Source organism: Harpia harpyja, chromosome 2 (assembly GCF_026419915.1).
Source record: "Harpia harpyja isolate bHarHar1 chromosome 2, bHarHar1 primary haplotype, whole genome shotgun sequence".
NCBI lineage: Eukaryota > Metazoa > Chordata > Aves > Accipitriformes > Accipitridae > Harpia > Harpia harpyja.
This window is the reverse complement of record NC_068941.1, coordinates 510,520-532,161: the sequence shown is the minus strand read 5'-3', so window position 1 is coordinate 532,161 and position 21,642 is coordinate 510,520. Positions and strand designations below refer to the sequence as shown.

The following is a 21,642-nucleotide window of genomic DNA, read 5'->3' as shown; positions in this document are numbered from 1 at the left end:
TTTGCCACATTGCAAATTCTAGCTCTACGAAGCTAATTTGTGCAACAAGTTTAAATAAGCAAGCTACAGTTCAATGTAGCAAACAAAGGTGACAATTAGAATTAAAACTGAAGGGAAATTTACACAAGCAGACTTTATTTACACAGGTTGCCTTTATCCAGAACTACTGTGCTATTCTGTTATTCTTCCAGATTATTTTAGATATTTAACAGGCAGGAGAGATTGGCAGCCCATTCAAGTATATATGATATCCAGAGCAAGGAAGAAAATGTACTGGAAACACATGTTAAATTGGGTAGGAATTCAAGACAGGCTAATACAAAAATCAGACAGTAGGTAGGGAAAAAATGAGTTGGGTTTTTTTTCTACAGGTCCATTTTGGGTCATTTTCCAGTCTGGCTTGCTTCTAAGGGATACCACTTAGAGCAAGAAGTTGGATGTATTTACACTAGCCATCCGCTTTAGTTTCTGGATAAAAAAAATGGCGGAGGTTTCAATTAATGGCATTTTTTCCACCATCGTCTACATTGTGCCAGTTCAGGGAACAGAGCAACACAAGGAGACTAATCCAAATTCCGGCATGACTTTTCATCTGCCCTGCTGCAAGTTAATGCACTGAGCTCTTGCTCAGAAGACCAAGCCCTGAATATTTTACTGAAAATTAAATTCTCCATGAGCATCCTCACTTAATCAGATAGCAAGAAGAAAATAGTCTGCACTGCCTCTCAATTACTTCTAGAGCTTTTCTAACTTCTGCAGCATTCCACTCAGAAAAATTTCCCCCGTGACACTTGTAGTTTGACAAAGGAATAACTAAGGATTGTAACACCTGGCCAATGGCGAGTACTAACAATAAAAAAAAAAAAAAAAAACATAACGCCCATCTGCACACACACAGCCCCCCCCCCACACACACACACAACCCCCCCCAAAAAAAACCCACCCAAACAGAAAAAGCTACAGGGAAAGTGCCCGTAAAAGATGCCACGGTCACTCTGTCTGAAACAGAATTGCTTTCCACAGGTGAGGAAACTAGAGTCCAGTTAGGGATCTGGTTGCAGCGAGACCCACTCCTGGAGGAGAGCGCTGCTTGGGACACTGAGCTGAAGAACCATGTCAAAATACAGGGACAAAATAGTACCACCTGTTCTGACTTGGCCTTATTCTATGCTGTTGCAGGAGCTCCACGAAGAGGACTGAGTCCATGTCAGGAGGGGCACCCACGCCCTGCCAAGCCCCTGAAACAAACAGCACAACGGCTATACATCTAGTACAGCAGACAGAATGGGCAGAGATGCTCCAAGATAACAAGGTAAGTGCACCTCGGAAAACAGTGCCTTTTGGAATCACGATGAGAGCCTATGTCTTGGCCTGGGCCTTCTTACAAGAAGGGGCACTTGGTACACTCTGTGGTTGTGTTTTTTTCATTGGCAAACATCTGCCTACTTGTCACCACGTTAATTCACACAGCCATCTGGGCTGCTGAACACCAGTCACAGTTTACAGCTAATGGCAATCGGTAGCCAATTCAAACCCCTGAGCAAGATGTGAAGTAACTTGCATCCTCTTACTAATCCTCAGAGCCTTCCTGCTTTCCTCCTCTTCGATATTTTTCCTCGTACGATTTTAATTAAATGAGGTAACGAGAAGCAAAGTAGAACACTTATTAGGAAATCTGAAGGCAGATCATGTCAAACTTCAATACTTACTAATTGTAGTTCCATTCAGTTGATAGGTACAAGTAACACCATCGGTTTTCCCGCCAAGGGTTAAGCCGCTTCCTCTAAGAACAACCTGAAACTCCTCTGGAGAGAAAAGCAAAACCCGAAATCACCAATCCTTAGCGCACTGCAGTAAATTAGACAAGTAGAGCTTCAATATAGCCTGCAATAAATGAACCACAATACAGTAATGCTTCAGACTTGCTCAGGTCTCCTTTTTAATTGACCCCTGGTACTGCATTCTTCAGTTAGGTCACTATAGGAAAAATAAAGATTTGTTCTCAAATCTTTACCCCTGAGGCAGCCCTATTAAACTGGAAGTTGATTCTGACTGTCAACAGGATCTGGGGCTCAACTGCACGGTAAGAAACAGTTTCTCAGTGAATACTCTGATAAATGAGAAATCTGGGTCTTGTAACAAGACGACTCACCAAACCTGGATCAGGCTCACTTAAAGTGCCAGGTGAAGAAAACATTTCTCCTTAGTACTATTTCCCTGGAAGTTGCCTAAGGGCCACACTAGTTGTGAACTGTGCAAAGGAGGAGTGAAAACATTGAGACGATCCATGTTTTTACAGAAACATCAAAATAAGGAGATTTTGCAACTACCTTTTTTTGATTGGTCTGAAACTATGTGTGGGTTGTGAAACCCAGAAAGAAGACAAGCCCTTAATATTTTGTGCAACTCTTCTACTTAAATGTATTACCACTCGATGCACAAAAATGCAGTCAAATGCTTCACTGCTTACACTCCACAGATTTGGGGCATGGCACTAGAAATATTGTCAAGAATTTATATGAACGTAAGTCACCAGGATTCCCAGAAGCTAACTCCGTGACCACAGGTAAAATACTATTCAAGTGTCATGGAATAAGTATAATTGCTTTGAAGACAAGGGCAAGTGCAGAGCACGACCAGTGGGAGAGGGGCGGATAAATGCATCTCAACCTACTACATGCATTACCTAAACTATGAAAGTAGGCCCTGGAAGACAGCTCCTCTGAGGAGTAAAATGAGTCAACAGAGAAGGATCTGATCTTTCTTAAACTCCTTGAGGTTTTTTCTATGTAGAGATGTTTTATTCTAGAGACCTCTGGGGTTTTTCTTTGGGTGAAATAAGGAAATCAGAGTCCTGTAATAATTGAGTATTATTTTAGAATTATAAAAACTTACCTCCCACACAGACACTGGATGGCTCCAAATACAAAATCTCAGTACATGACTGCTTCAAAACCTGTTGCAAAGGAGGAAACTAGTCATAAACAGGTTTCGGAGTGCTATTTCAGTGAGAAATACTACTTTAAAACAAACGCTTATCCCCAGAAGATACAGGCGCACAGCTACAGGTTTGATTTGCATTAAGTCTGACTTTGTAGGACACTGCCTTGACCATGTGAAACTTCTGTACGCCTGCACAGTCAAGTCTCCTAAGAGTTCACAAGACTTGGATTAGTTTGTTAAATCCGGGATAGTCTTCAAAACATAATGATGTCTGATCTTGGTCTTGAAATTTCTGTCCAGATCCCTAACATAATTTTCCATGAACTCCAGCCTTAATGTTTAAGCCAAAAATTAGTCACAAGGAGCCTGATCCAAAACCTAATCCAGTCAAAAGCGGTCTTCCAGCAATCTGTGGGTCAAGCCAAGTGCAGGTTATTCCAAGTGCTGGCATCCTGCCCTATGTAAAGCACAGCAAGAACACACGGTGTGCTTGACTGCGCTGCCTTCTGTCGGATGGGGTTTTTTCACTGCTGTAGCAGTCAGCCTGCTTTGATTCTTCAACCAGTCAGGGAGTATTCTTCCAAAAGGCTGGGACAAAACAATACTCCTACAGGTGACTTAGAAATACAAGGGATGGGATGTAAGAGAGAGGAGGAACTAGACACCTTGGACCGATTTGTACTTACAAAGGTCTCAGATGTTACCCTTAGTTTCAGCAAAGTCACGTTTTACTGTTTACAAATACATTAAGTGATGAAGTTATCCCTGGTCACTTAAGCAGAGGCATAAATAGCACCCAGGTGTTGACTACTGCAGAGCACTTTGTTTTCCATTCAAAAATGGTGCATCTCAGAAGGAATGGGTCGAGCTTGTCTGACTAAAACTGTTGCTGGAATCTAGCCGGGAGACCATACTGTCTTCCCACTGCTAGGATCTCAGTCCCACAGCAGGGCTCCATCTCTCATTTGTTATTGCTGTCCAGGAAGGAGATATGATACCTATTACGGAAATGTTAATCCCCTTCTCTAAGCAGGTAACGGGATTTCTGCTAACTCGAAGGGAATGAGTCTCTTGAAGCTTGTAGGGTTAAACATGCCCAAACAATCCACAACTTTCTTCTACCTTCACACGATAATGTGTCATTTCTCCCAATGGTTTTTAATTTTCCTCCCGCTCAGAAAACTTTCACGATGTCTTTATATAGCTTTCCGTGTCATAAGTGGTATATTTTTAGCAGGCATCCATATATAATACTACGTGGAATCAGTTCAGGTCCTTGCAATCACGCGCATAGTAGAAAGACCTGTTACTATCCCCTCTCCGTCTCCATTTGCCAAAACTCTGCCTGTTCCTGAACTGGCCCCTCAGTAAATGTAACTCTTACTCTTAACTCCTTTCTCCTTCCTTCCCCTTCCCCCACCCCATCTACACTATTTGCTAGTGATTTCTGTTGCTACATATCCAGGCCCAGTAGAAACAACATATTTGTCGTTGTTGTGACAAAAAGCATGCCAAGCTCCAAAAAAAGAATAGCTGGCCTCATTTAACACTGTCCACATCACCTGTCTCCACACAAACTGTTGTGCACAAACTAACTTTTTAGTGCTTCAAAACCCATTCATAAACACTAAGTAGTATTTAAAAAATTAGAGACCTTGCAGGCGCATACATTTGGATGAGACATAGCAATAGAGATCTTTGGAAAGAATGTAGCTTGAAGTTCAGTGCAAGTTGACCAGTTTATATTAGCTGAGGATGTCATGTCAATTCCAAAAAAGGACTCAGCTTTTTGATTCCTATTTCAGTGTAGAAAGAGGAAGTGTTGCTTAGTTTATTGGGGGGGAATGTTTTGTGCATAAACAGTAAAGCATTTTATTCATTTACTGTAAAACATGTTCTGTTTTTTCTTCCTTCTGAAGAGACTGAGTGAGATGAATAATCCAGTTTAAGTTAATGAGACTACAGACTTGCTTTAATACGAAGTACAGATCTAACAGTTGGCAGTATCAAAGCCCACTGAATTCATTAACTTTTTTTAGAGCAGCGCTATATAGACAGGGAGGAACTTTTCAACACCTATCCTGACCCCATTTGCCCACTGTCTGATTAAGCAGGGCCACAATATGGATTGGGGAGGCAGGGAGAGGGGAAGACAATGATGGACGTAACCTGTCTGTTCTTGGAAAGTAGTACTTCTGCAATTGCACTGTAACTGATAGTGATTTTTCTAACACTGTGTTTCCAAATGCAATATAAAACAGGAAAAGAACGTATCTGGACATGCTTAACGCCTTTTGGATTTAAGAATAAACTGGGGAGGAGGAACCAACCCCATCTGAGGTAAAATATGGCCTAGGTTAAATGATCACAATCCGTGAACAAAATACAGTTTCAATATAGGGTTCAGGATACACTGACTTCCTGCATGGCAGCACGGAATTCATATTTATACATGTAGATGTGCTGCTCCTGACGTAAAGCAGGAAAATACTGGGGTTTAATACTGTTCCTAGAAATAAACAATTCCTTTGACACTAATTTTTCATCATTTTAATTATTGCCGATCTTTACTTGGCTTGAGAAAGCTGTACTGTTCAAAGATCCTCAGACTCTTTGCAAGTGTGGTGGCCTAAGACTGTCATTTTCACCCAAACAAAGATTACACTAGGGAAAAAAAACCTGTGTGAAAATACCAAAACTTGTTTTTGTAAGTTTAACTAGTTCTTTTCCATCCCTCAAAAAGCTTCTTGATAGCCCATGCTTTAAAAAAAAAAAAAAGGATAATGGTGTAGAAATCTGCCTTGCCCCTGACAATCCTCCTTCCCTTCAACAACAATCATCAAGTAACGTTAAGACGCAGAAATAAAAGAAACCTTGTAAAGAATTGACTGGAATCAGGTGGAACCAACCTAAAAGCATATAGATAGCTCTTTGCTCAACCTTTTAAATTCTGGGTTCTTCTCAACACTCTCTCCAAGCAACATTGAAACAAGATGCAGAACCGAATTTTCCATCAATTAAGTAAAAATCAGAGCAATCTTGCAAAGGGTCGAATCTCATTAGATGTCCCAAGCACAATCAGTTTGAATGGTTGGGCTCACAAGGCTATGGTAACTAGCATTTAGCTGTCGCAATAGAAAACCTGAAAATGTTTTCAAAGACAGCAGTCACCGCTTGTTCTTTCACATGCGGGAGAGGAGAACATATTTTTGCATCTTAAAAGGATGTATAGAAACTTGTGGCCTTTCTTTACCCTTTTCTTGCTCTGGCTCACGCTCTTTTCTATCTGTTTTAATCTTTTTCTCACTCTTTCCATGCAAGCTGTTCCCTCCAGGTGCACTCCAATAAAAGGCTTGTCTCTCTTCTTTAGGAGGAATGATGTGAAGGCATCTTACTCATCTTGCCTTATGATCCATGTTCATTACTTAATATGCCTTCATATCTCTAGATCAGGGCTGTTCCAGTTTCACCCTTCCTAGTACCGTGTGGAATGACCTTTCAGCGACAGCTGATGAGGGATTTTCCAAGATGCATCTTAATTGTCAAAGTTCCCCTTTTCAGGATGTTGGTGCATTACCATACAGTTGAAAGGGGTAAGCACTGGGCTTATGCGCAGTGCGTGGCAGCTTTCACGCCCAGCTGAAACCTAGTATGCTTGCCGCTTCTTCTGCTGTGGAAACTATCTTGCTGTGGAAACCTAGGCCGCAAAGTCAGCAAGATCAATATGAACTCTACAAAAATCTGTACTATGCCCCCTCTTTCCCTGTTGAGGATAATCAAAGAGAATGATCTGGCATTGCAAATTCATTATTTAGAAACCTAATGCCCACAAGGAAAGTTGAAATAATTACTACAAGTTGAAATAATCGCTATATAAGGCCATCCTTGGATAAGATAAACACTATGCTGACATAAAAAAAAAAAATCCAGTAAGACTATAAATTGCCTTAGTTGAACAGCATACAGGGAGAGATGCAGAGAGTTGATGTCATCCATTTCATTTCCAGAGCTCCACACCAAATATAGGGCTCTCTTTTCCCGGGCTTGCAAACGCTTTCCTCCCTGAATGCTAGCTGTCCCAGAAAGCAACATTTCCCCACAAACCAAAGTGCAAAACCAGAGTTGAAGCATGTCAGCCTGTGTCCTGTTGTCTTACAGCTTCAGAAATGGAGAAGTGTGGAGGAACTACAGAGTGGTTCTTCCAAGTCTGAGACAGAACTGTCCTATGTGGAACTGGTTAAAGCTGGAAACACACAAATGCTAACCAAAGTGCAGAGGATCACATCAAAAACACGGCTCTGAGCTTGCCATTTTAACACTTGTTAGGAAGCATGTGTGGCTGCTGGAAAAGGGAAGGCAGTAGAGTTCTGCTCTTCCAAGGTAGTCAGTCTGTTGTACTTGAAGAAAATGAGACATGAAATTCAGGCCCGAAACATCCTCTTGTTCCACAAGAACAGAACAACGTACTGCTGAGGGAACCCTATTCTGTGGCTCCTCTACATACAGGATGTGTTACGTCACTGCCATATTGCAGCAGCAGCAGCTGCTGAGCATCTAAGATTAAAAAAATGTTGTTATGCTGTTTTCTGTGAAGAGTTACTACAACAGCTACCTCAATAACAAGTGGCATGAACGCAGCTTATGCTCAGTACTGGAAACACCGCCCAGCACGGCTTCTGAGGGTTGGCCGAAGGCAGAGGAGCGTCTAAGGCTTTCAGTGAAATCACATCTTATGGCCATTAAGTGAATGCACACTGTACGGTTTCCATAGCATTTCTCAGTAATACAAGTGAATCATTTCAGAATACTTCTGAGAGCAGAAGTTATCAGAATAAAGGTATCTGAGTTATCCCACGGGCACTCAAAAGCAAATTCACCCTTGACGTAAACTCACTAACATAAGCTCGGATTCTATCTGGCCAAACAAGCTTTTCTTTTCTGAATAGGTCACTCGTAAATCAGCTGCGGGACTGCCCAGTTCTGTCTGTGAGCCAGCTATTGCATTCCTTATCTGCATGTGTAACTTTAAGCATATTAATATTCTGTTCAGTAGAGCGGGATGAGATCCTAGCTTACAGTTAAAGATGTCCCTTGCTGGATCAAGGCTTTGATGTCCCATACAGAAAATTAGACTCAGCTTCCTTCCACAACAGTCCTGTAGAATCTGGCATGCACACAGCTCTCGAGGCTCTGTCCCTTTAGAGGAGTCCCCGTGTATTCAACTCTTACTGTCAAACGCCTTCTATCAGCTCACTGACAGCAGCAAAGCATGCAGCAACCAGAACCAGAAATGTTTAGCTCCTGAACCAGCTAACTAGCATTCAAATTTTCTCTTTAAGTCCTACATTGTCTGTTTGTCACCTATCTCCATCTCTCAAGCTATTTCAGAGGCTAACAAGCCACCAACAGTTTTGTGTTCAATATAATGTTAATCCTCCCCAGGCACAAACAAGTACACATGTAAATTTTTCTTAAAACACTTGTACAAAGTCCATCCACTTTATAAAGTTGATAAAGTTTGGGACCACTTTTACCTAGAGAATCTTCTTCTGAACAACCTGATTGTTCATCGGTACTTAAAATCCGTATCAATCCTTATCAGTGGCATGGATTTCTATGCACTTCCCACTAGAAGGTTCCCGAAGGCTCACATAAACTTCACAGCCCGCTTCCTAAATAAGAGGTTTAGCATTTTTGTTGTCAATAAAACATTTAATTCAATTAGAGATGTTTTACAGAAACATTGTCAGTTTCTGACCTGTACGTGTCTGAATTGAAAAACAGAATCATGATTTGTTAGATTTAAGCTGCACAAACAATATACCTACGCCAATAACTCCATTAGCATAGAAAAGGCAGATGTCCCTGCAATAAATTGCAAAAAGGCAGCCAAACAACAAGATGACATAAGGCTCACTAGCGCTTACAGTCTTTGCCAACTCCACCTCTGTTCATAAATTTTGCCTTGTCATAGATCTCGCCCCTGCTTTATGCGAACACTTCTTCCAATAGAAAACGTGCCTTCTGCATCTTCCAGTACCTCTTTAACTTGTCACAGACTGGGCCTAGCTCTGCTGTGACTCACTTTTCACCCTTGCTACTGTCTCTCAGAAGTTCTCGGAATTTAAACAGTAAAGCAGTGTGGCTCCTGCAGCTTTTTAAGTATTTTGACTACCATACACTCGGAACATACTGTGGAACAGAGCTGTACCATGTGGTACAGTGTTACATGCAGGCTAAAACAACTTTCCCTTCCAGCACTTTAATGAATTTCATGTTCCAAGAAATTGTGAGAACAATACAGTACTAACGAGCCACGAGCAACCCAACTGTACATGAACAATTAACAAAATACGCTAAGTGTCAATTTATTTCACAGCACCATTCGATTTTGCTTAGCCCCAGTATGCAGTTCAAAAGTTTTTGGCAGCAGTCAGCACCATAAATCACAACTCACACGGCATCTATTCCTCCCCGGAACTGTACGCTGAGTTCAGGATTTCGGGCAGGTCGTCGGCACAGCTGGATTCTTTATTGAACCGCCATAAAAATTTTTAAGTCTGCTGTTCTGAAACTAGGAAATGATATATGGATGTGCAAGGTGTTGGCTTCCTGCTAAAGATTAGTATAACCGTGAACTGCTGGAAGACGAAAGCTCCTTGACACATTTTGATCAGACTTGGCATGTTAATAGTTTGGAACAACTAAGGATTTCCAGAGTCACCGGTGGCCTTTGCTCCCTACAGTTCCATTTTAAACACGCACCTCTTTGTTTACATCGTTGCTCACTGGAAACCGATCCCAAACCAGGCTGGCTTGACTCTTTACAGGGGAAGACAATATGGTTCCGTGAACAAAAGTGTATGTACTGTAATAAAACAAATGCATCTAACTTGCTATTTCCAGAACCAAGTTTGAAAGAGGAAAAAAATGTTCGCCTTTAAAAAATAATCTTCTTTGCTGTACTCGGGTATGGCAAGACGTGCAAAACGTGCTGACAGTGCAATATAATCACTTTCACAGTCCGTGTGCAAAAATATATTTACAGCAGTATTAGCTCCTGCTCATTGCACTCTGAGCTTGCAACCGAAGCACTGCCTATTGATACGCCACCAGCCAGTCACGCGTACACTCACTGCAAAATGTGCGCTGCGCAATTCAGAAAGATGGCAAAACAACACTAAAAAAAAAAAAACTTAAATGCTAGTCTAACAGCAAACTCAAGACAGTGGCTTTTCTGTGGAGACTTCCGCCTTCTTTTCTTTCCTCGCTCCCTTCCAAATGTGGGATTCATCATTTTCTCTAGTGATGTTATAAACACAACACCTAGTGAGCAAAATATAACCAACCATGAGGAAAGCAGATCGAGGAAATATGGTAAACTGCAAACATAATTAAAACTGGAGAAGCTATGTACATAGTGTGATGTGCAAAGAGGATGTGCTTTTCCTCACATACTGTGCCAAGCGTGTCTCTCAGTTAACCGTGAAACCTGCATCGCCAAGAGCTGCATCTCCTTTACTTCCACCCGCGATCAAGATACAGTGGAAAACCTACAACCTTGTAATTGCTACTGCAAAATACAGATACTTAATTCAATAAAATGTACTGAAAGAAGGGTAGCAGAAAGGGAAGATGGCACACACTACAGCTAACTCACAAAACAGCGTCTGAGAGGGCTCTGATAATGTACGAGCATTCAAAACTACCTTTAGCATTACTAGTCTCAGTTGGATCTGTGCACATAGACAAAGGCTCTTTTGATTGTCAGCTGTAATACTCGAGTTCTGTGGGCTGTTTCCTGATTAGGGATTGCCTACACCTTTTGGCTCCCACTAAGAGCTGATCAGGGAATGCCACACACCTGTACAACTGGGGCTTGGGGAGCAGCTATTTAAGTGGTAGGCATAGCAGCCTGCGTCAGTGGAGTCTAGAAACTCTGGGTTGGAGCTGTGTGAGCCTGAGCTTGTGGAACAAGGCTCTTGAGTTAGTCCCTTCTCTGGTAAGTTAGTATCCTCTTGAGCTTCATCCCAGTTCGGAGCTGCAAAGCTCCTCTGAAGAATGCGTCACGAAAACTGTTTTGTACTATTGTTTGGTTTAGTCATTTCGAGCTAGGTTGGGCTAGCAGCCTCTCTGGCCAGAGTGAGTCAAGCAGAACCTATCAAAACTGAGTTTACACAGGTGCTTACTTTAGATCCTAAAATCATTTTGCTTCATTTGTGCTGATTGGCTGAATTAGGACTGGGCTTAACCCATGTTTCCATGTGTTTTTATTTTTCTATGAGTCATTTAGAAGTACTCTTGGCAGCTTTTTTTTTTTTTTTCTCGTAAGTTAAAACTTTTTATTTTCCACTCTTGCTGAGGCAGTAAAAAGGAAATGGAAGTGAAGCAGGAGGTGTTTAATTGGTTTAATGGACTCATTTGCTATTTTTGTTCTAGAGAATGAAATGCTGACTGTCCGTAGATCAGTATTTTTCATACTGAATTCACTGAACTTTACAGCATGTAGAAGTGAACATGTGTGAAATCAGGGTGGTGAAAAACTTAGGCTGTATTTATGCCGGTATCATTACAGGTTTCTCTTATTCGTGAGTTACTGCTTTTTTTACCTGAGTAGGAGTTGTGCCCCCTTCTACTGTGGTGGAGTCAGACTTTAAAGATAAAAACCTGGAGTAGGTTACAAGAGAAAATGAATCTAAGTAGAGCCCTTGATTTCACTAATTACACTGGAGTAACCTTAATCATACTCGGGATCTTTAAGTTAGAAGCACCTTCACAGCACACCTTAGGCTCTAGGCCAGCTTCTCCATATACCAACTAATGTTTAAACTGCCCGAAGTTAATTACTTGTTTCTGAAGTGAAATTTTCTATTCTTTCAGTGAGTGTCACAAGGTCCATGTCATTATAATATGTGCTTAGTGAAAAAAGAGTATTATAAAAAAAAACAGCCCCAAAACATGGGATCCATAGGCAAAATGAAATTTCATATTATATCTATGGCTCAGTCCCACATCATGTGTCCCTACTGTGTTACAGCAAGCCCTGTGACTTCCCATTTTTTTCCCCGCACTCATCTGTGCGGAAAGCAATGAGGCAACAGGGCCACCTCACACTAGATGGAAGACAATCAATTCAAGATAACTTGGAATGAAACACCTGCTTTCACAGGAAACACCATTTTGATGCTTCTCTCCAACAAAGCCGCGGCAAAGGAACTACAGCAGTTAATACCTAATGCCAAACTATCTGTGCTCTATCTGCTGCCAAACATCTGTGCTCTTAACTACAACTCACTGCCAATTTCAGCCTACTTCCTGACGCTGCTCAGCAATGCTGGAGACAAAGAGCAAGGGTAAAGGCGGGGGGGGGGGGAGGTTGCTATCCTGTCCCCTATCTAAATGAAAAAAATCCCTGAGCCATATGGTCTTGCATAAAATAACCATCAGAGACAAGCCTGGTGCAGTGTCAGGTTAGTGAGAATATTCTAATTACACAACGTCTAAGCAGCACCTCATTTGCAGTCACTGAGTAAACCAAATGTAGATGACACAACTGTGGGTCCTGAGAGATGTGTATTTTAAGAGCATCAGAACCTTTAGCCCCAAATTACTAAAACCAACCCTAAACCCGTTACTTATCAAGTAGTGTAAATAAGAATCAAGACAAACTGTTACTTTCCATAACAGGAAAAAAGTTGTTTGGGCTATTTTATTTTATTTTTTAATTAGTAAGGAAAAACTGGCTCAAATCAACTTACTGCTAAGGAAACGCTGTATTTCATTTGGACTTGTGAGTGCTTCATCTTAAGCAAGTTTTACAGCATCCCTTATGTAACAGAACTCATAGCCATGCAGGGATAGATGACAAGTCAAATCCAAATCACAAGGCACATGCATGCTCACACAAACTGGAACCACGTCAGTTATGTTGCTGGCTTATCAAGCTCTCTGTTCTCCAGGAGAACATTATATGGTTTGTAATATGTCAGAGAATGTCAAATTAAGGGCTGCACAGCAGTGAAGGGTAGAGCAGAAAGCGTTCAATTCCAGGCCGTTGATTCCTTCTAACAACTACATGCAGTAATTCCCAAAACTATCTACTCGGTCTCAATTGCATGGAAAACATAGCCCAATGTTAGTTCTAAACCTTGCACCCAGTGCAGCTTGAGTAGTAGACCATCCAAGGGGATTAAAGAAGATGACTGATTTAATCAGAATAATTCTTTTAATGATAACTTGTTGCATTTCTGCCCCCCCCCCCCTTTAAATGTTTAATAGTTTGCTTCCTGGATTCCCAGTGCATAAACTGAGCATATTTTGTTCCTACAGGAAATGATCCAATTAAGTTGATGTATAATTGATAATGAACTGTTTAAGCTGATTTTGCTTTTGAAAAATCTTAACAGCATGCAGTCAATTGGCTGACCCTCCTCCCCTCATCTGCAGTTGAGGGTCACGGTTTAAGGAAAAAGCGGGGAGCAGACTCAGCGTACTGTAAGCAAGGTAGACTAGGGAGGAATTTCAGCTCTAGTGAGCTGAGCTGGCTCAGGGCATTAGTATCCACTACTTTAAAATAAGGTAGTCCCTGATTACTATAACTTGGCCGCTGAGACACAAACAGTTGAGACACAAGAGGCGCAGTAAACATTCACATTAGAGATACCGCGTATTTACCAGAACATCTAACCTTGGAGCACTAACGGTTGCAGTTGTTAAGTTTCCCATTCTCCATAAATATGAACTCTGCTGACCTGTCTTGTTGCCTTACAGCAGCTAACAGTGGGAGATGTTGATTGACTCATACGAGTTTAACAATTCACTATCACCCCAGTGCAAAAGCCAGGTCAGGCCGAGGAAGTGCTGCTGATAGCATATCTAGCGCAGAAGGCATCAGATTGACAGAGAGAGGCTGGGGCACATTTTTGTAAAGTCACTGCAATAAGTTTTAAAAACCTAAAGGCTAAAATTGTTCTTCGCATGAAACAGCTTTTGCCTACCTCAACATAACTGGCTATTACTTGCTAGACTTCGTTCTTTTCGCCCCTCCGGCACCAACTCACTGTCCAACGTGGACCGCTTACCTCTCTCCCTGTGCCTGTCTCCCCGTGCCTCTCTTCCCCTGCTGATTTTTTTTTTTGTTAGACTGTAAGGCACACAGGTACAGGTCTGCTTTTCACCAACTCTTGTCAGCAGCCTGAGTGGCCCCTTTCTCTGCTGAGGCATTGGGGTACGAGTGACAATGACACTGAATGTCACCACATTGAAGATGAGAAGTGACTAGTCAAGCACTGAGAGCTATTGAATGTGCCACTGCCACGTGCGTTTTGCACAGTGGTTCCCTTTGGGCCCTGCTGATCTGGCTGTCACCAACCCAAGTAACTTAAAAGGTAGGAATGCAGTGTCATGCACAGTGATTGATAGAGGAACCACTTAACTGACGTGGAACCCCCCTGGATATTCAATAGATATCCTTCACTGTTGCTCAAATGAATCTGAAAGCTAGAGGGATTTTGCTGACTGTTCTCACAAGCGGAGCAGATTTCCCTGTATCATCGACAAGAGTATTACTGCAAAGAATTTTTACAATTAGGCAGTGAGATTTTTATAGCACTACCTGCTTGTACCGCTTTAGCAAGAGTCTGCCACTGGGTATGTTACGAATATTATTTTGCTTTTTAAGGACCCTCGATGCATTTAATCCTTTGTTCAATTTTACTCTTCCTAGGAACACTCATTTGATGGTTCTAAGTTAACTCCACTTCAGCCCTGGAGTTTACATCCTACAAACACTGAGGTTTCCTCTCCCACAGGTTACCCTTTCACCGAGGAATGGATACTCGAGTAGATGTTGAGAAATCTCATCATCTGGGGTAAGGTACCACGTAGCAAGTGGTGCTACTCATTTCAGTGCCAGCATTTTCACAAAAAAAGCTCCACCTAAGAAAAGAACTTCTGATGTATGTATTGCTTTGTTCTTCCAAGAATCATTCCTTCCTGCCATGCTGTCCCTCTCCCCTCACAGTTACACTGTTAGCTAACTTTCTTCCAGGGTTTGTTAATACCATTCCCGCAGTGAGATCTGCCGAGCTGAACGCAGTAGTCAAGGTACAGCTGTAGGGGGGCTGTCCATACTGACGTTCAGGACTTACCGAGTCTATTATTTTGTTGCAATATTATCTATAAATTTGCAACTTTTCTTGGACAAACTCAAAAGTTTATGCTAAGGATGAGGGTTTTTCCCTGAGGGGCGCAGCCAACTTGGAGACAATTTAGCTTCAGTTAAAAATGTTTTAGGTGATGCAACGGCTCAGCTTGCATGTCTCCATGAATTTTTTTTGTCCACTATGTTTAAGGGTGGTTTTCCCACATAAAATGAACAATTCAGAATTGAGCGCCTACAAAATGAGCAAGCAAAAAGAGAGCTTAATGATTCTATTTGTAATCCTTCTCAGGTAGAATTCTTAAGAAATTTTGTGACACGTAAAGACAAAACAATTCTGGACTGAACTTTTTTTAAACTGACTACTTCCTCTTAAGTTCTGCATGTATCAGTTCCTGTAGTCTTATCTGATAATTTTCTGCAAGGTTTCCTAAGTACAAAATATAGTTTAACTTCCTGTATTAAGTGCTGCCAACTCACTTTAGTATAAAAACGTGTTTAAGTCTACTTAGAACTGTCACACGCTCTAATCATGTTACTAAAGCGAGTTCCATTAATGTAACTTTTGAAGGCACAAGCCTTGTCCAATTCTGCCTGCAGAGACAACCAGACAAGTTTCACTCACAAATCAGCAGGACTTGTGTTTGCTTAAGCGAAAGGGGAAGCAGGGGTCTTTCATTGGAATTGTTTTTCAGAACGTGGCGCACAAAAGCAATTCAGATTTGCTAAGTTGTGCAAACCACAGACACAGAAACATGCCATGAAAGTAGGCAAACCATGAAAAAAAAATTGCAGGCAAAATTGCAAATAAAACATCATACTGATTTACAGCAGAATGTTACGGGAGCATTACAGAAACGTCAGCCTCATGAAAGATAGTGTCTTGTCTAAAGACTCTGTGTTTGATTCAAGTGGTAGCAGCACCTTGGCTCCCAGCTCCTTAATGTAATTGCTGCTTCTCATTATTCCTCCATTCATCGTTTCATAAGTGATCAAACAGCTAAAATGAGCAGTGTTCAGAACGGCCACTTTTCCTGCTTCTATGAATACAAACGTTTTCTGCTCCCCTCCTCGACAGGGATTCCAGTACTGCTTTTTTGCGTTACAAAGAAGAGTTTACCTGACACCTGAGATACTATCCAACCTTCTCAAGGCTGTCAGCCCCACAGTCTCTAGTCACCTTGCAAAAACTGACCCCTTAGCCAAATTGTGAGTCTGACTGAGCTATTGAATGAGCACAAAGTCTCCACAGTTTCTCCCGATCAAAGTGCTGGTTCAGGACCGTATCTGGTCAGATGCAAGTGGGGCACTCTTGAGTTAGCTTGCTTACAGACTGCTTGCTTACAGCCCAGCACCCCTGTATCAAGAGATGTGCAGCCTCACCAACAGTCCCCCCGAAGCCAGGTAGGAAGGTGCTATCTTGGTTATGACAGACAGACTCAGATCTAACAATGTAAATGATACATTCCCAAATGGTTCTTTAGCAAATGGGTAAAAAAAAAAAAAAACAACAAACAACAGCATAAATCATATATAGGAAAGGAAGGCAAAGAAGAATGGGTTTCACTTTCTTCTGTAGTACTGAACTGTCACATGGTGATACAAATTGCGCACTTGCAAACCCTTACAGCTCACACTGCTATGGCTTACTCGGGAGGCCACGCTCCATGTAACTATCAGCCAAACTACATCAGTACTGTTCCTGATAGCATAATAACTTGCCTTCAGCATTTTTCTTTTAAGCTCTAGACTTTTGCTTAGATTTATTTACCCTGACAACGCTGTTTAGTTACTGCTTTGTAAAGTTAGGTATTAGCAATGCCAGAAGAGCTGAAAACTTCACAAAACGGTTGCCTCTTCACAGAAGTCTGCACAGAGTTTTGAATCATTAGTTGATGTTATTCAACAGAAACACAACACAGCACGGTGATGCTTAAATCCTTACTCACTTCACTGTGATTTTATCTGAACTAAGGTGGCGGTCAAAACACAATGCAAGCTTTTCAACATCTGAGCTAGGTTTTCTCTAAATGCTAATCTCAACTGTCTTGAATGTTAATCCCTGGCCACAATTAAACACATTTTGTGTATCAGTCTAAAGAAAATAAATTGGAATAATTGCTTGGGCTTCCAACAACGGCAGAAGCAGGTTCTCACAGATATTCTATCATGAAGCTCATCGCTTTTTTTTCCATTGACACATGAAGATTAACTGCTCAGCTCTCCTGGAATTGGATACAAGTATAACAACGTAGCAGCCAAAAAATTTTGCAGCTGAGTCGGTAGAGACAAATGTATTAGAAGCTTTAAGCAGCTCTTCCCATCATTCCTACTGAATGGGTTTGTGTTGTAGTTTTGCTTGAGGGTTTAATTGCTGGGTCGCTACCATTTCTGTAAACAGTGTATTTTTTTCTAAATAAGAAGCGTTCAACAATGTTCATGGAGGGTTTCACAACTGCACCTTTGATACCACACTTTAAGCAATACTTCTGCATGTTTGTGACATGGGCATTTCTTTTTCATCTGTTTTGAAATTAGCTTTCCCTTTTACGACAGAGTGTCTCTTTGAGCCTGCATTCTCTAGCTAACTTGCAAACTGAAATGGATTTATAATTGCAAATAAAAAGGAAAACTGTGACTATTTCATGTTCAATTAGATCTGCTTATCAATTTCATAATGCAATGAGAATTCATTGGCACTATCAGTCAAAACCCCCTCAAAGAAAATTGAGTTATAATTACAGCATACCAAAAGATCACGTTAATGTAGCCACCACGCGTGCATTTAAAAAAAAGCACGCACACACACAAAAAACAGAACACAACACCACCACCAAAAACCCTATCTACGGATACTTTCATCCACGCTCTGCGATAAAACAGGGATGCTGGCAGGGTATCGTTCTCCTGCTCCTTTCGACAAATACATTTAATGTGCTTATTAGAGAAGAGAGAAGGGGAGTTTCAAATGTCTTGACAGCTAAATGAAACTCCAGTTAGATTCAGTGCTTCTCAGAAAGCTGTAAACAATATTCAAGCCTCTAAAAGCTCTGAGGAGCTATCAAATCACTAGTACTAACTGGTTTTGTTTGATCCTTTATCTCAACAAATGAGACTGATGCAGGTAAGACTGAAGTCAGTTGGTATGTTTCCTATCAGAAAGGCCGCCTCATGCTCCTTTATTTATCAGCAAAAACATCTTCCACTGCCCCGACAGCCACAACATAAGAGTCTTTTTATGGACAGAAATATGCAATAAGCCAAGCATTGAAATGTCTATTCCAGCTCTGGTCTGTTAAATAAAATCTTAAACAATTCAGGAATTCAGTCACAACTTAAAGGAGCAGACAATGCATTCAAGCTGTAGAACAGTGTACTTAAAGTTTGCTTTTTCTGTACAGTCCCTGTCAGCGCTAAGCTGTTATCTTAAAACAAGGTGCTGCCATTACGTAAGTCTGTTCTTGCTGTACAGCTATGATAGGCACAAATCTGGGAGTTTTACATTCGGGTTTTTCACAAGTGCCAGAAGAAGCTGGATTGAGGCTTGTGCAAAGACCACCTGCCAGATCGTCCCTCGCTCTGTCCACAAAAAAGTGAAGGTGCCTGGAAGCTCCTGGGAGGTATAAAAGATGCAGACTGACACTGCTACTAGCCAGAGACTGCCCAAAAATACCTCGGCTGAGAATGGGGGATAACAGGACAACCTACAGGTTATGCCAATCTTCCGTGTGTTTGAATTACAGACTCCTCAAGCTGAGCTCTTCAGAAATCTCAAGCGATCGTACCCCTGCTGCTGCCTCAAAGAGCAAGAAGACTGGAGAAACCTGACTCCTTGGAAGGGTCCAATCTGCAGGTCAGTGACCCTCGCTGGAGGGGAAACTCCGAACGCAAATGTCTTAGTCCTTTATCTAGTTCTATCTTGACACACGCATTTTGAAACGCAGTATCCTTGGAAACTTAACATAATCAATTGGGGTTAAACGTTCAGCTTTTATTTATAAGTCTACCACTAGCGGCTTCAATGTTGCATCGCTTTGCACTAGCAGGATAGCTGATTCTTGTAAGTCTTTAAAATGGCATAGAATGAGAATTTTAAAAAGCAGTACCACATGGGGTGTACTATATTTTCAGGAAAATAAATGTCACTACATGAAAAGGTGGATTATATCTCTTAAGAATGTGCAAGGAAGATTCTGAAATTACATTTAATTTAAGCAACAAGAAGGAAAATAAGTTGTTTCATTATGATATTAACTTCCACAAAACCCACACTATTCAAGGGAAGTGATAAATTCAGGACTGCATAATAGCGCGTATTGTGAGTAGTATCCTTTCTTCATTAAAAAAAAAAAAAAAAAAAAAGAAGGAAAGGAAAATGAATTATAGTGGGATCTCTCTCAGAAAAAGGATTTCATTATTGGCTTTGACTTGACTTGTGACAGTAAGCTTTCTTCCTTTCTGCTGCCTACATGCAGCAGCAGCACGGTTAGCCTTGCATAAAACACAGAGCCTTTAGTTTAAGATGATGCAAATAAATCAGGTCCCCACAACCAAAGGTGTTTTCTTGACACACAGCTAAAATCCTGTCAAGCCACTGATCACAACCAAAATGCTCCTCTTGCTTTGATCCCTTCTTGCCAGTCAGAGTCATTAGTTGAATGGCCTCATCTCACTGATGGGAGTTTCTCACGGCATGCCGAGGAAAAGGAACTGAAAGTCTAACGCTTACTGGGAAAACAAGTGGTTATAGTCAAGTCTAAAGTATGTATTTAGAATGCTTCTCTGTATACAAAGATTTGGGCAATTTTCTAAATTGCACTCATTCCTAATGATTTTAACCAGTTGTTCTCAACTCTCCTGCAGTAAGAGTCTTTATTTTTTCAGACTAAACCTACAGCAGCCATTCATCAACGCATCCCCTTCAAACTCACCGCGCTGGTACGGAGTTCTCAAACTCCAGGCAAGGTCTCAACGTGAATAATTGCCAGAGTGGCAAGCAATGTTAATTTACAGAACTGAGTCTCTAAGATAAGGACGAGAGAACTTAATATATTGCAATTACTGATTTAGGAACCAATTCTACCTGGAAAAGTAAGTGGGACTGGAGAGTATGCTGTAATCTTCAGGAAATGTTTAGCTTATTGCCTGATACTCACAGAATTGATTATCCCCTTAAGTGCTTGGAATCCTCCAGTGACAGGGAAGACTTGCTCTTTCGTGTCAGCAATTTTTTCAAGCTTTGGAGAGAAAACACGTGCAAACACGTGAATCACTTTGCAAACTAAATCCATCACGCTGCTTTTCACCCTTAAAATGTAAATGGATGTCTAAAAACAACTGACATCATCTCTGCAAAGAGAAGGAAAATTTTGAGTTCCCTCATGGCTAACTAGGACTCTTCTAAATGGGAGGACTTCCTACAACTGACTGCAGCTAACAAAATGGTATAGTGGCTAGCCATCGTGTCACACCACCACACTAAAGAAACCTTTTAGGGCCTGCATCTTTGCAGTGATTTCCTAACTCTTCCTACAATTACCTTCCCTGTTTGCTCTGCCTTCCATTAAAAAGCCTTTCTACACGCCTTCTATAGTAAAGAGTCTTTCGTATACTTCTCCACTTAAGTCGCTTTCACGGTACAAGAGTAGCTCCAGCCTTCATTAGGACATAGCAACTCTGGACGAGCTTTCAGTCAATGAAGGACATGGATCCTTCTTTCTTTTTCTTATCCCAAGGCTGTTATACATGCTGCTTGAAGCTTGTCTATAGCTACTGTGTTCATGCGACCTGTAGCCGAATCTGGTTGCCAACTTCATGAAACGGGTTTTGCCTGCATCCTTTCCTGCTGGCAGCTTCCAGTTAGCAAGGGTAATTCCAACGGGTCTTCTCAGCGATGGAAGTGACACCCACACATTCTATTTATGTCTATGTACACACATCTGAGTGTCTGCTTCCTGAGCCAGAGAAGACATTATACTGCCTAATGTAAGTAAAATTAATTTCTGTATTACTTATCATTAACTGTATAAAGCCCTGAGACAAGGGACTGCCTAGTAATCTAAAATAGTAACGTTCTTACCTGTTCTTGTACAAAATCAAGGACACCCACACAGTAAACTCTAGCTCCCAGGTCTCTGGATTTCTTTGCCTGCCCCAGAACAGAAGAGAGGAATAAGCATTTTTTCATTCAACAGGCAACACCCAAACTCTTCAGAATGTAACATGAATTTTCACCTGGCGCTCACCTCTTTCTCTGCATACAAGGGAATCTGACCATCCAGCTTGCCATCTGTCAATGCAATGATGATACTAGAAAACCTTGAGGCTCCTTGCTTCGCAATTTGTGCATTGGCCTGGAAACAAAAAATATTTATCCAGCTTAAAATTACACCTGAACTTTTTACCAAGATGCATCTTCTAAGTGAATATAGCTTCTGAAACAACACTCAGCCTCATCTTGAAACCCATCTCTCGTCTCAATCCTCTGCCTCCCTTTAAGTCACTACTAACAAAGAAATCATTCATCAGTATTTTCCAGT

At 41.3% G+C, this 21,642-nt stretch overlaps 1 protein-coding gene across 2 annotated transcripts in view; it reads right to left on the bottom strand.

Moving 5' to 3' along the window:
• ANTXR2 (ANTXR cell adhesion molecule 2) overlaps positions 1-21,642 on the bottom strand; it is a 120,362-nt gene that overhangs the window by 86,157 nt on the left and 12,563 nt on the right. For both annotated transcript variants that reach the window (XM_052811503.1, XM_052811510.1), the window contains exons 5-9: positions 21,349-21,456; positions 21,183-21,251; positions 20,260-20,340; positions 2,896-2,956; positions 1,710-1,805 (exon numbers count right to left, since the gene is read on the bottom strand). In XM_052811503.1, coding sequence (XP_052667463.1) covers positions 1,710-1,805; positions 2,896-2,956; positions 20,260-20,340; positions 21,183-21,251; positions 21,349-21,456 — 415 coding nt within the window. The remainder of the gene's footprint in view (positions 1-1,709; positions 1,806-2,895; positions 2,957-20,259; positions 20,341-21,182; positions 21,252-21,348; positions 21,457-21,642) is intronic.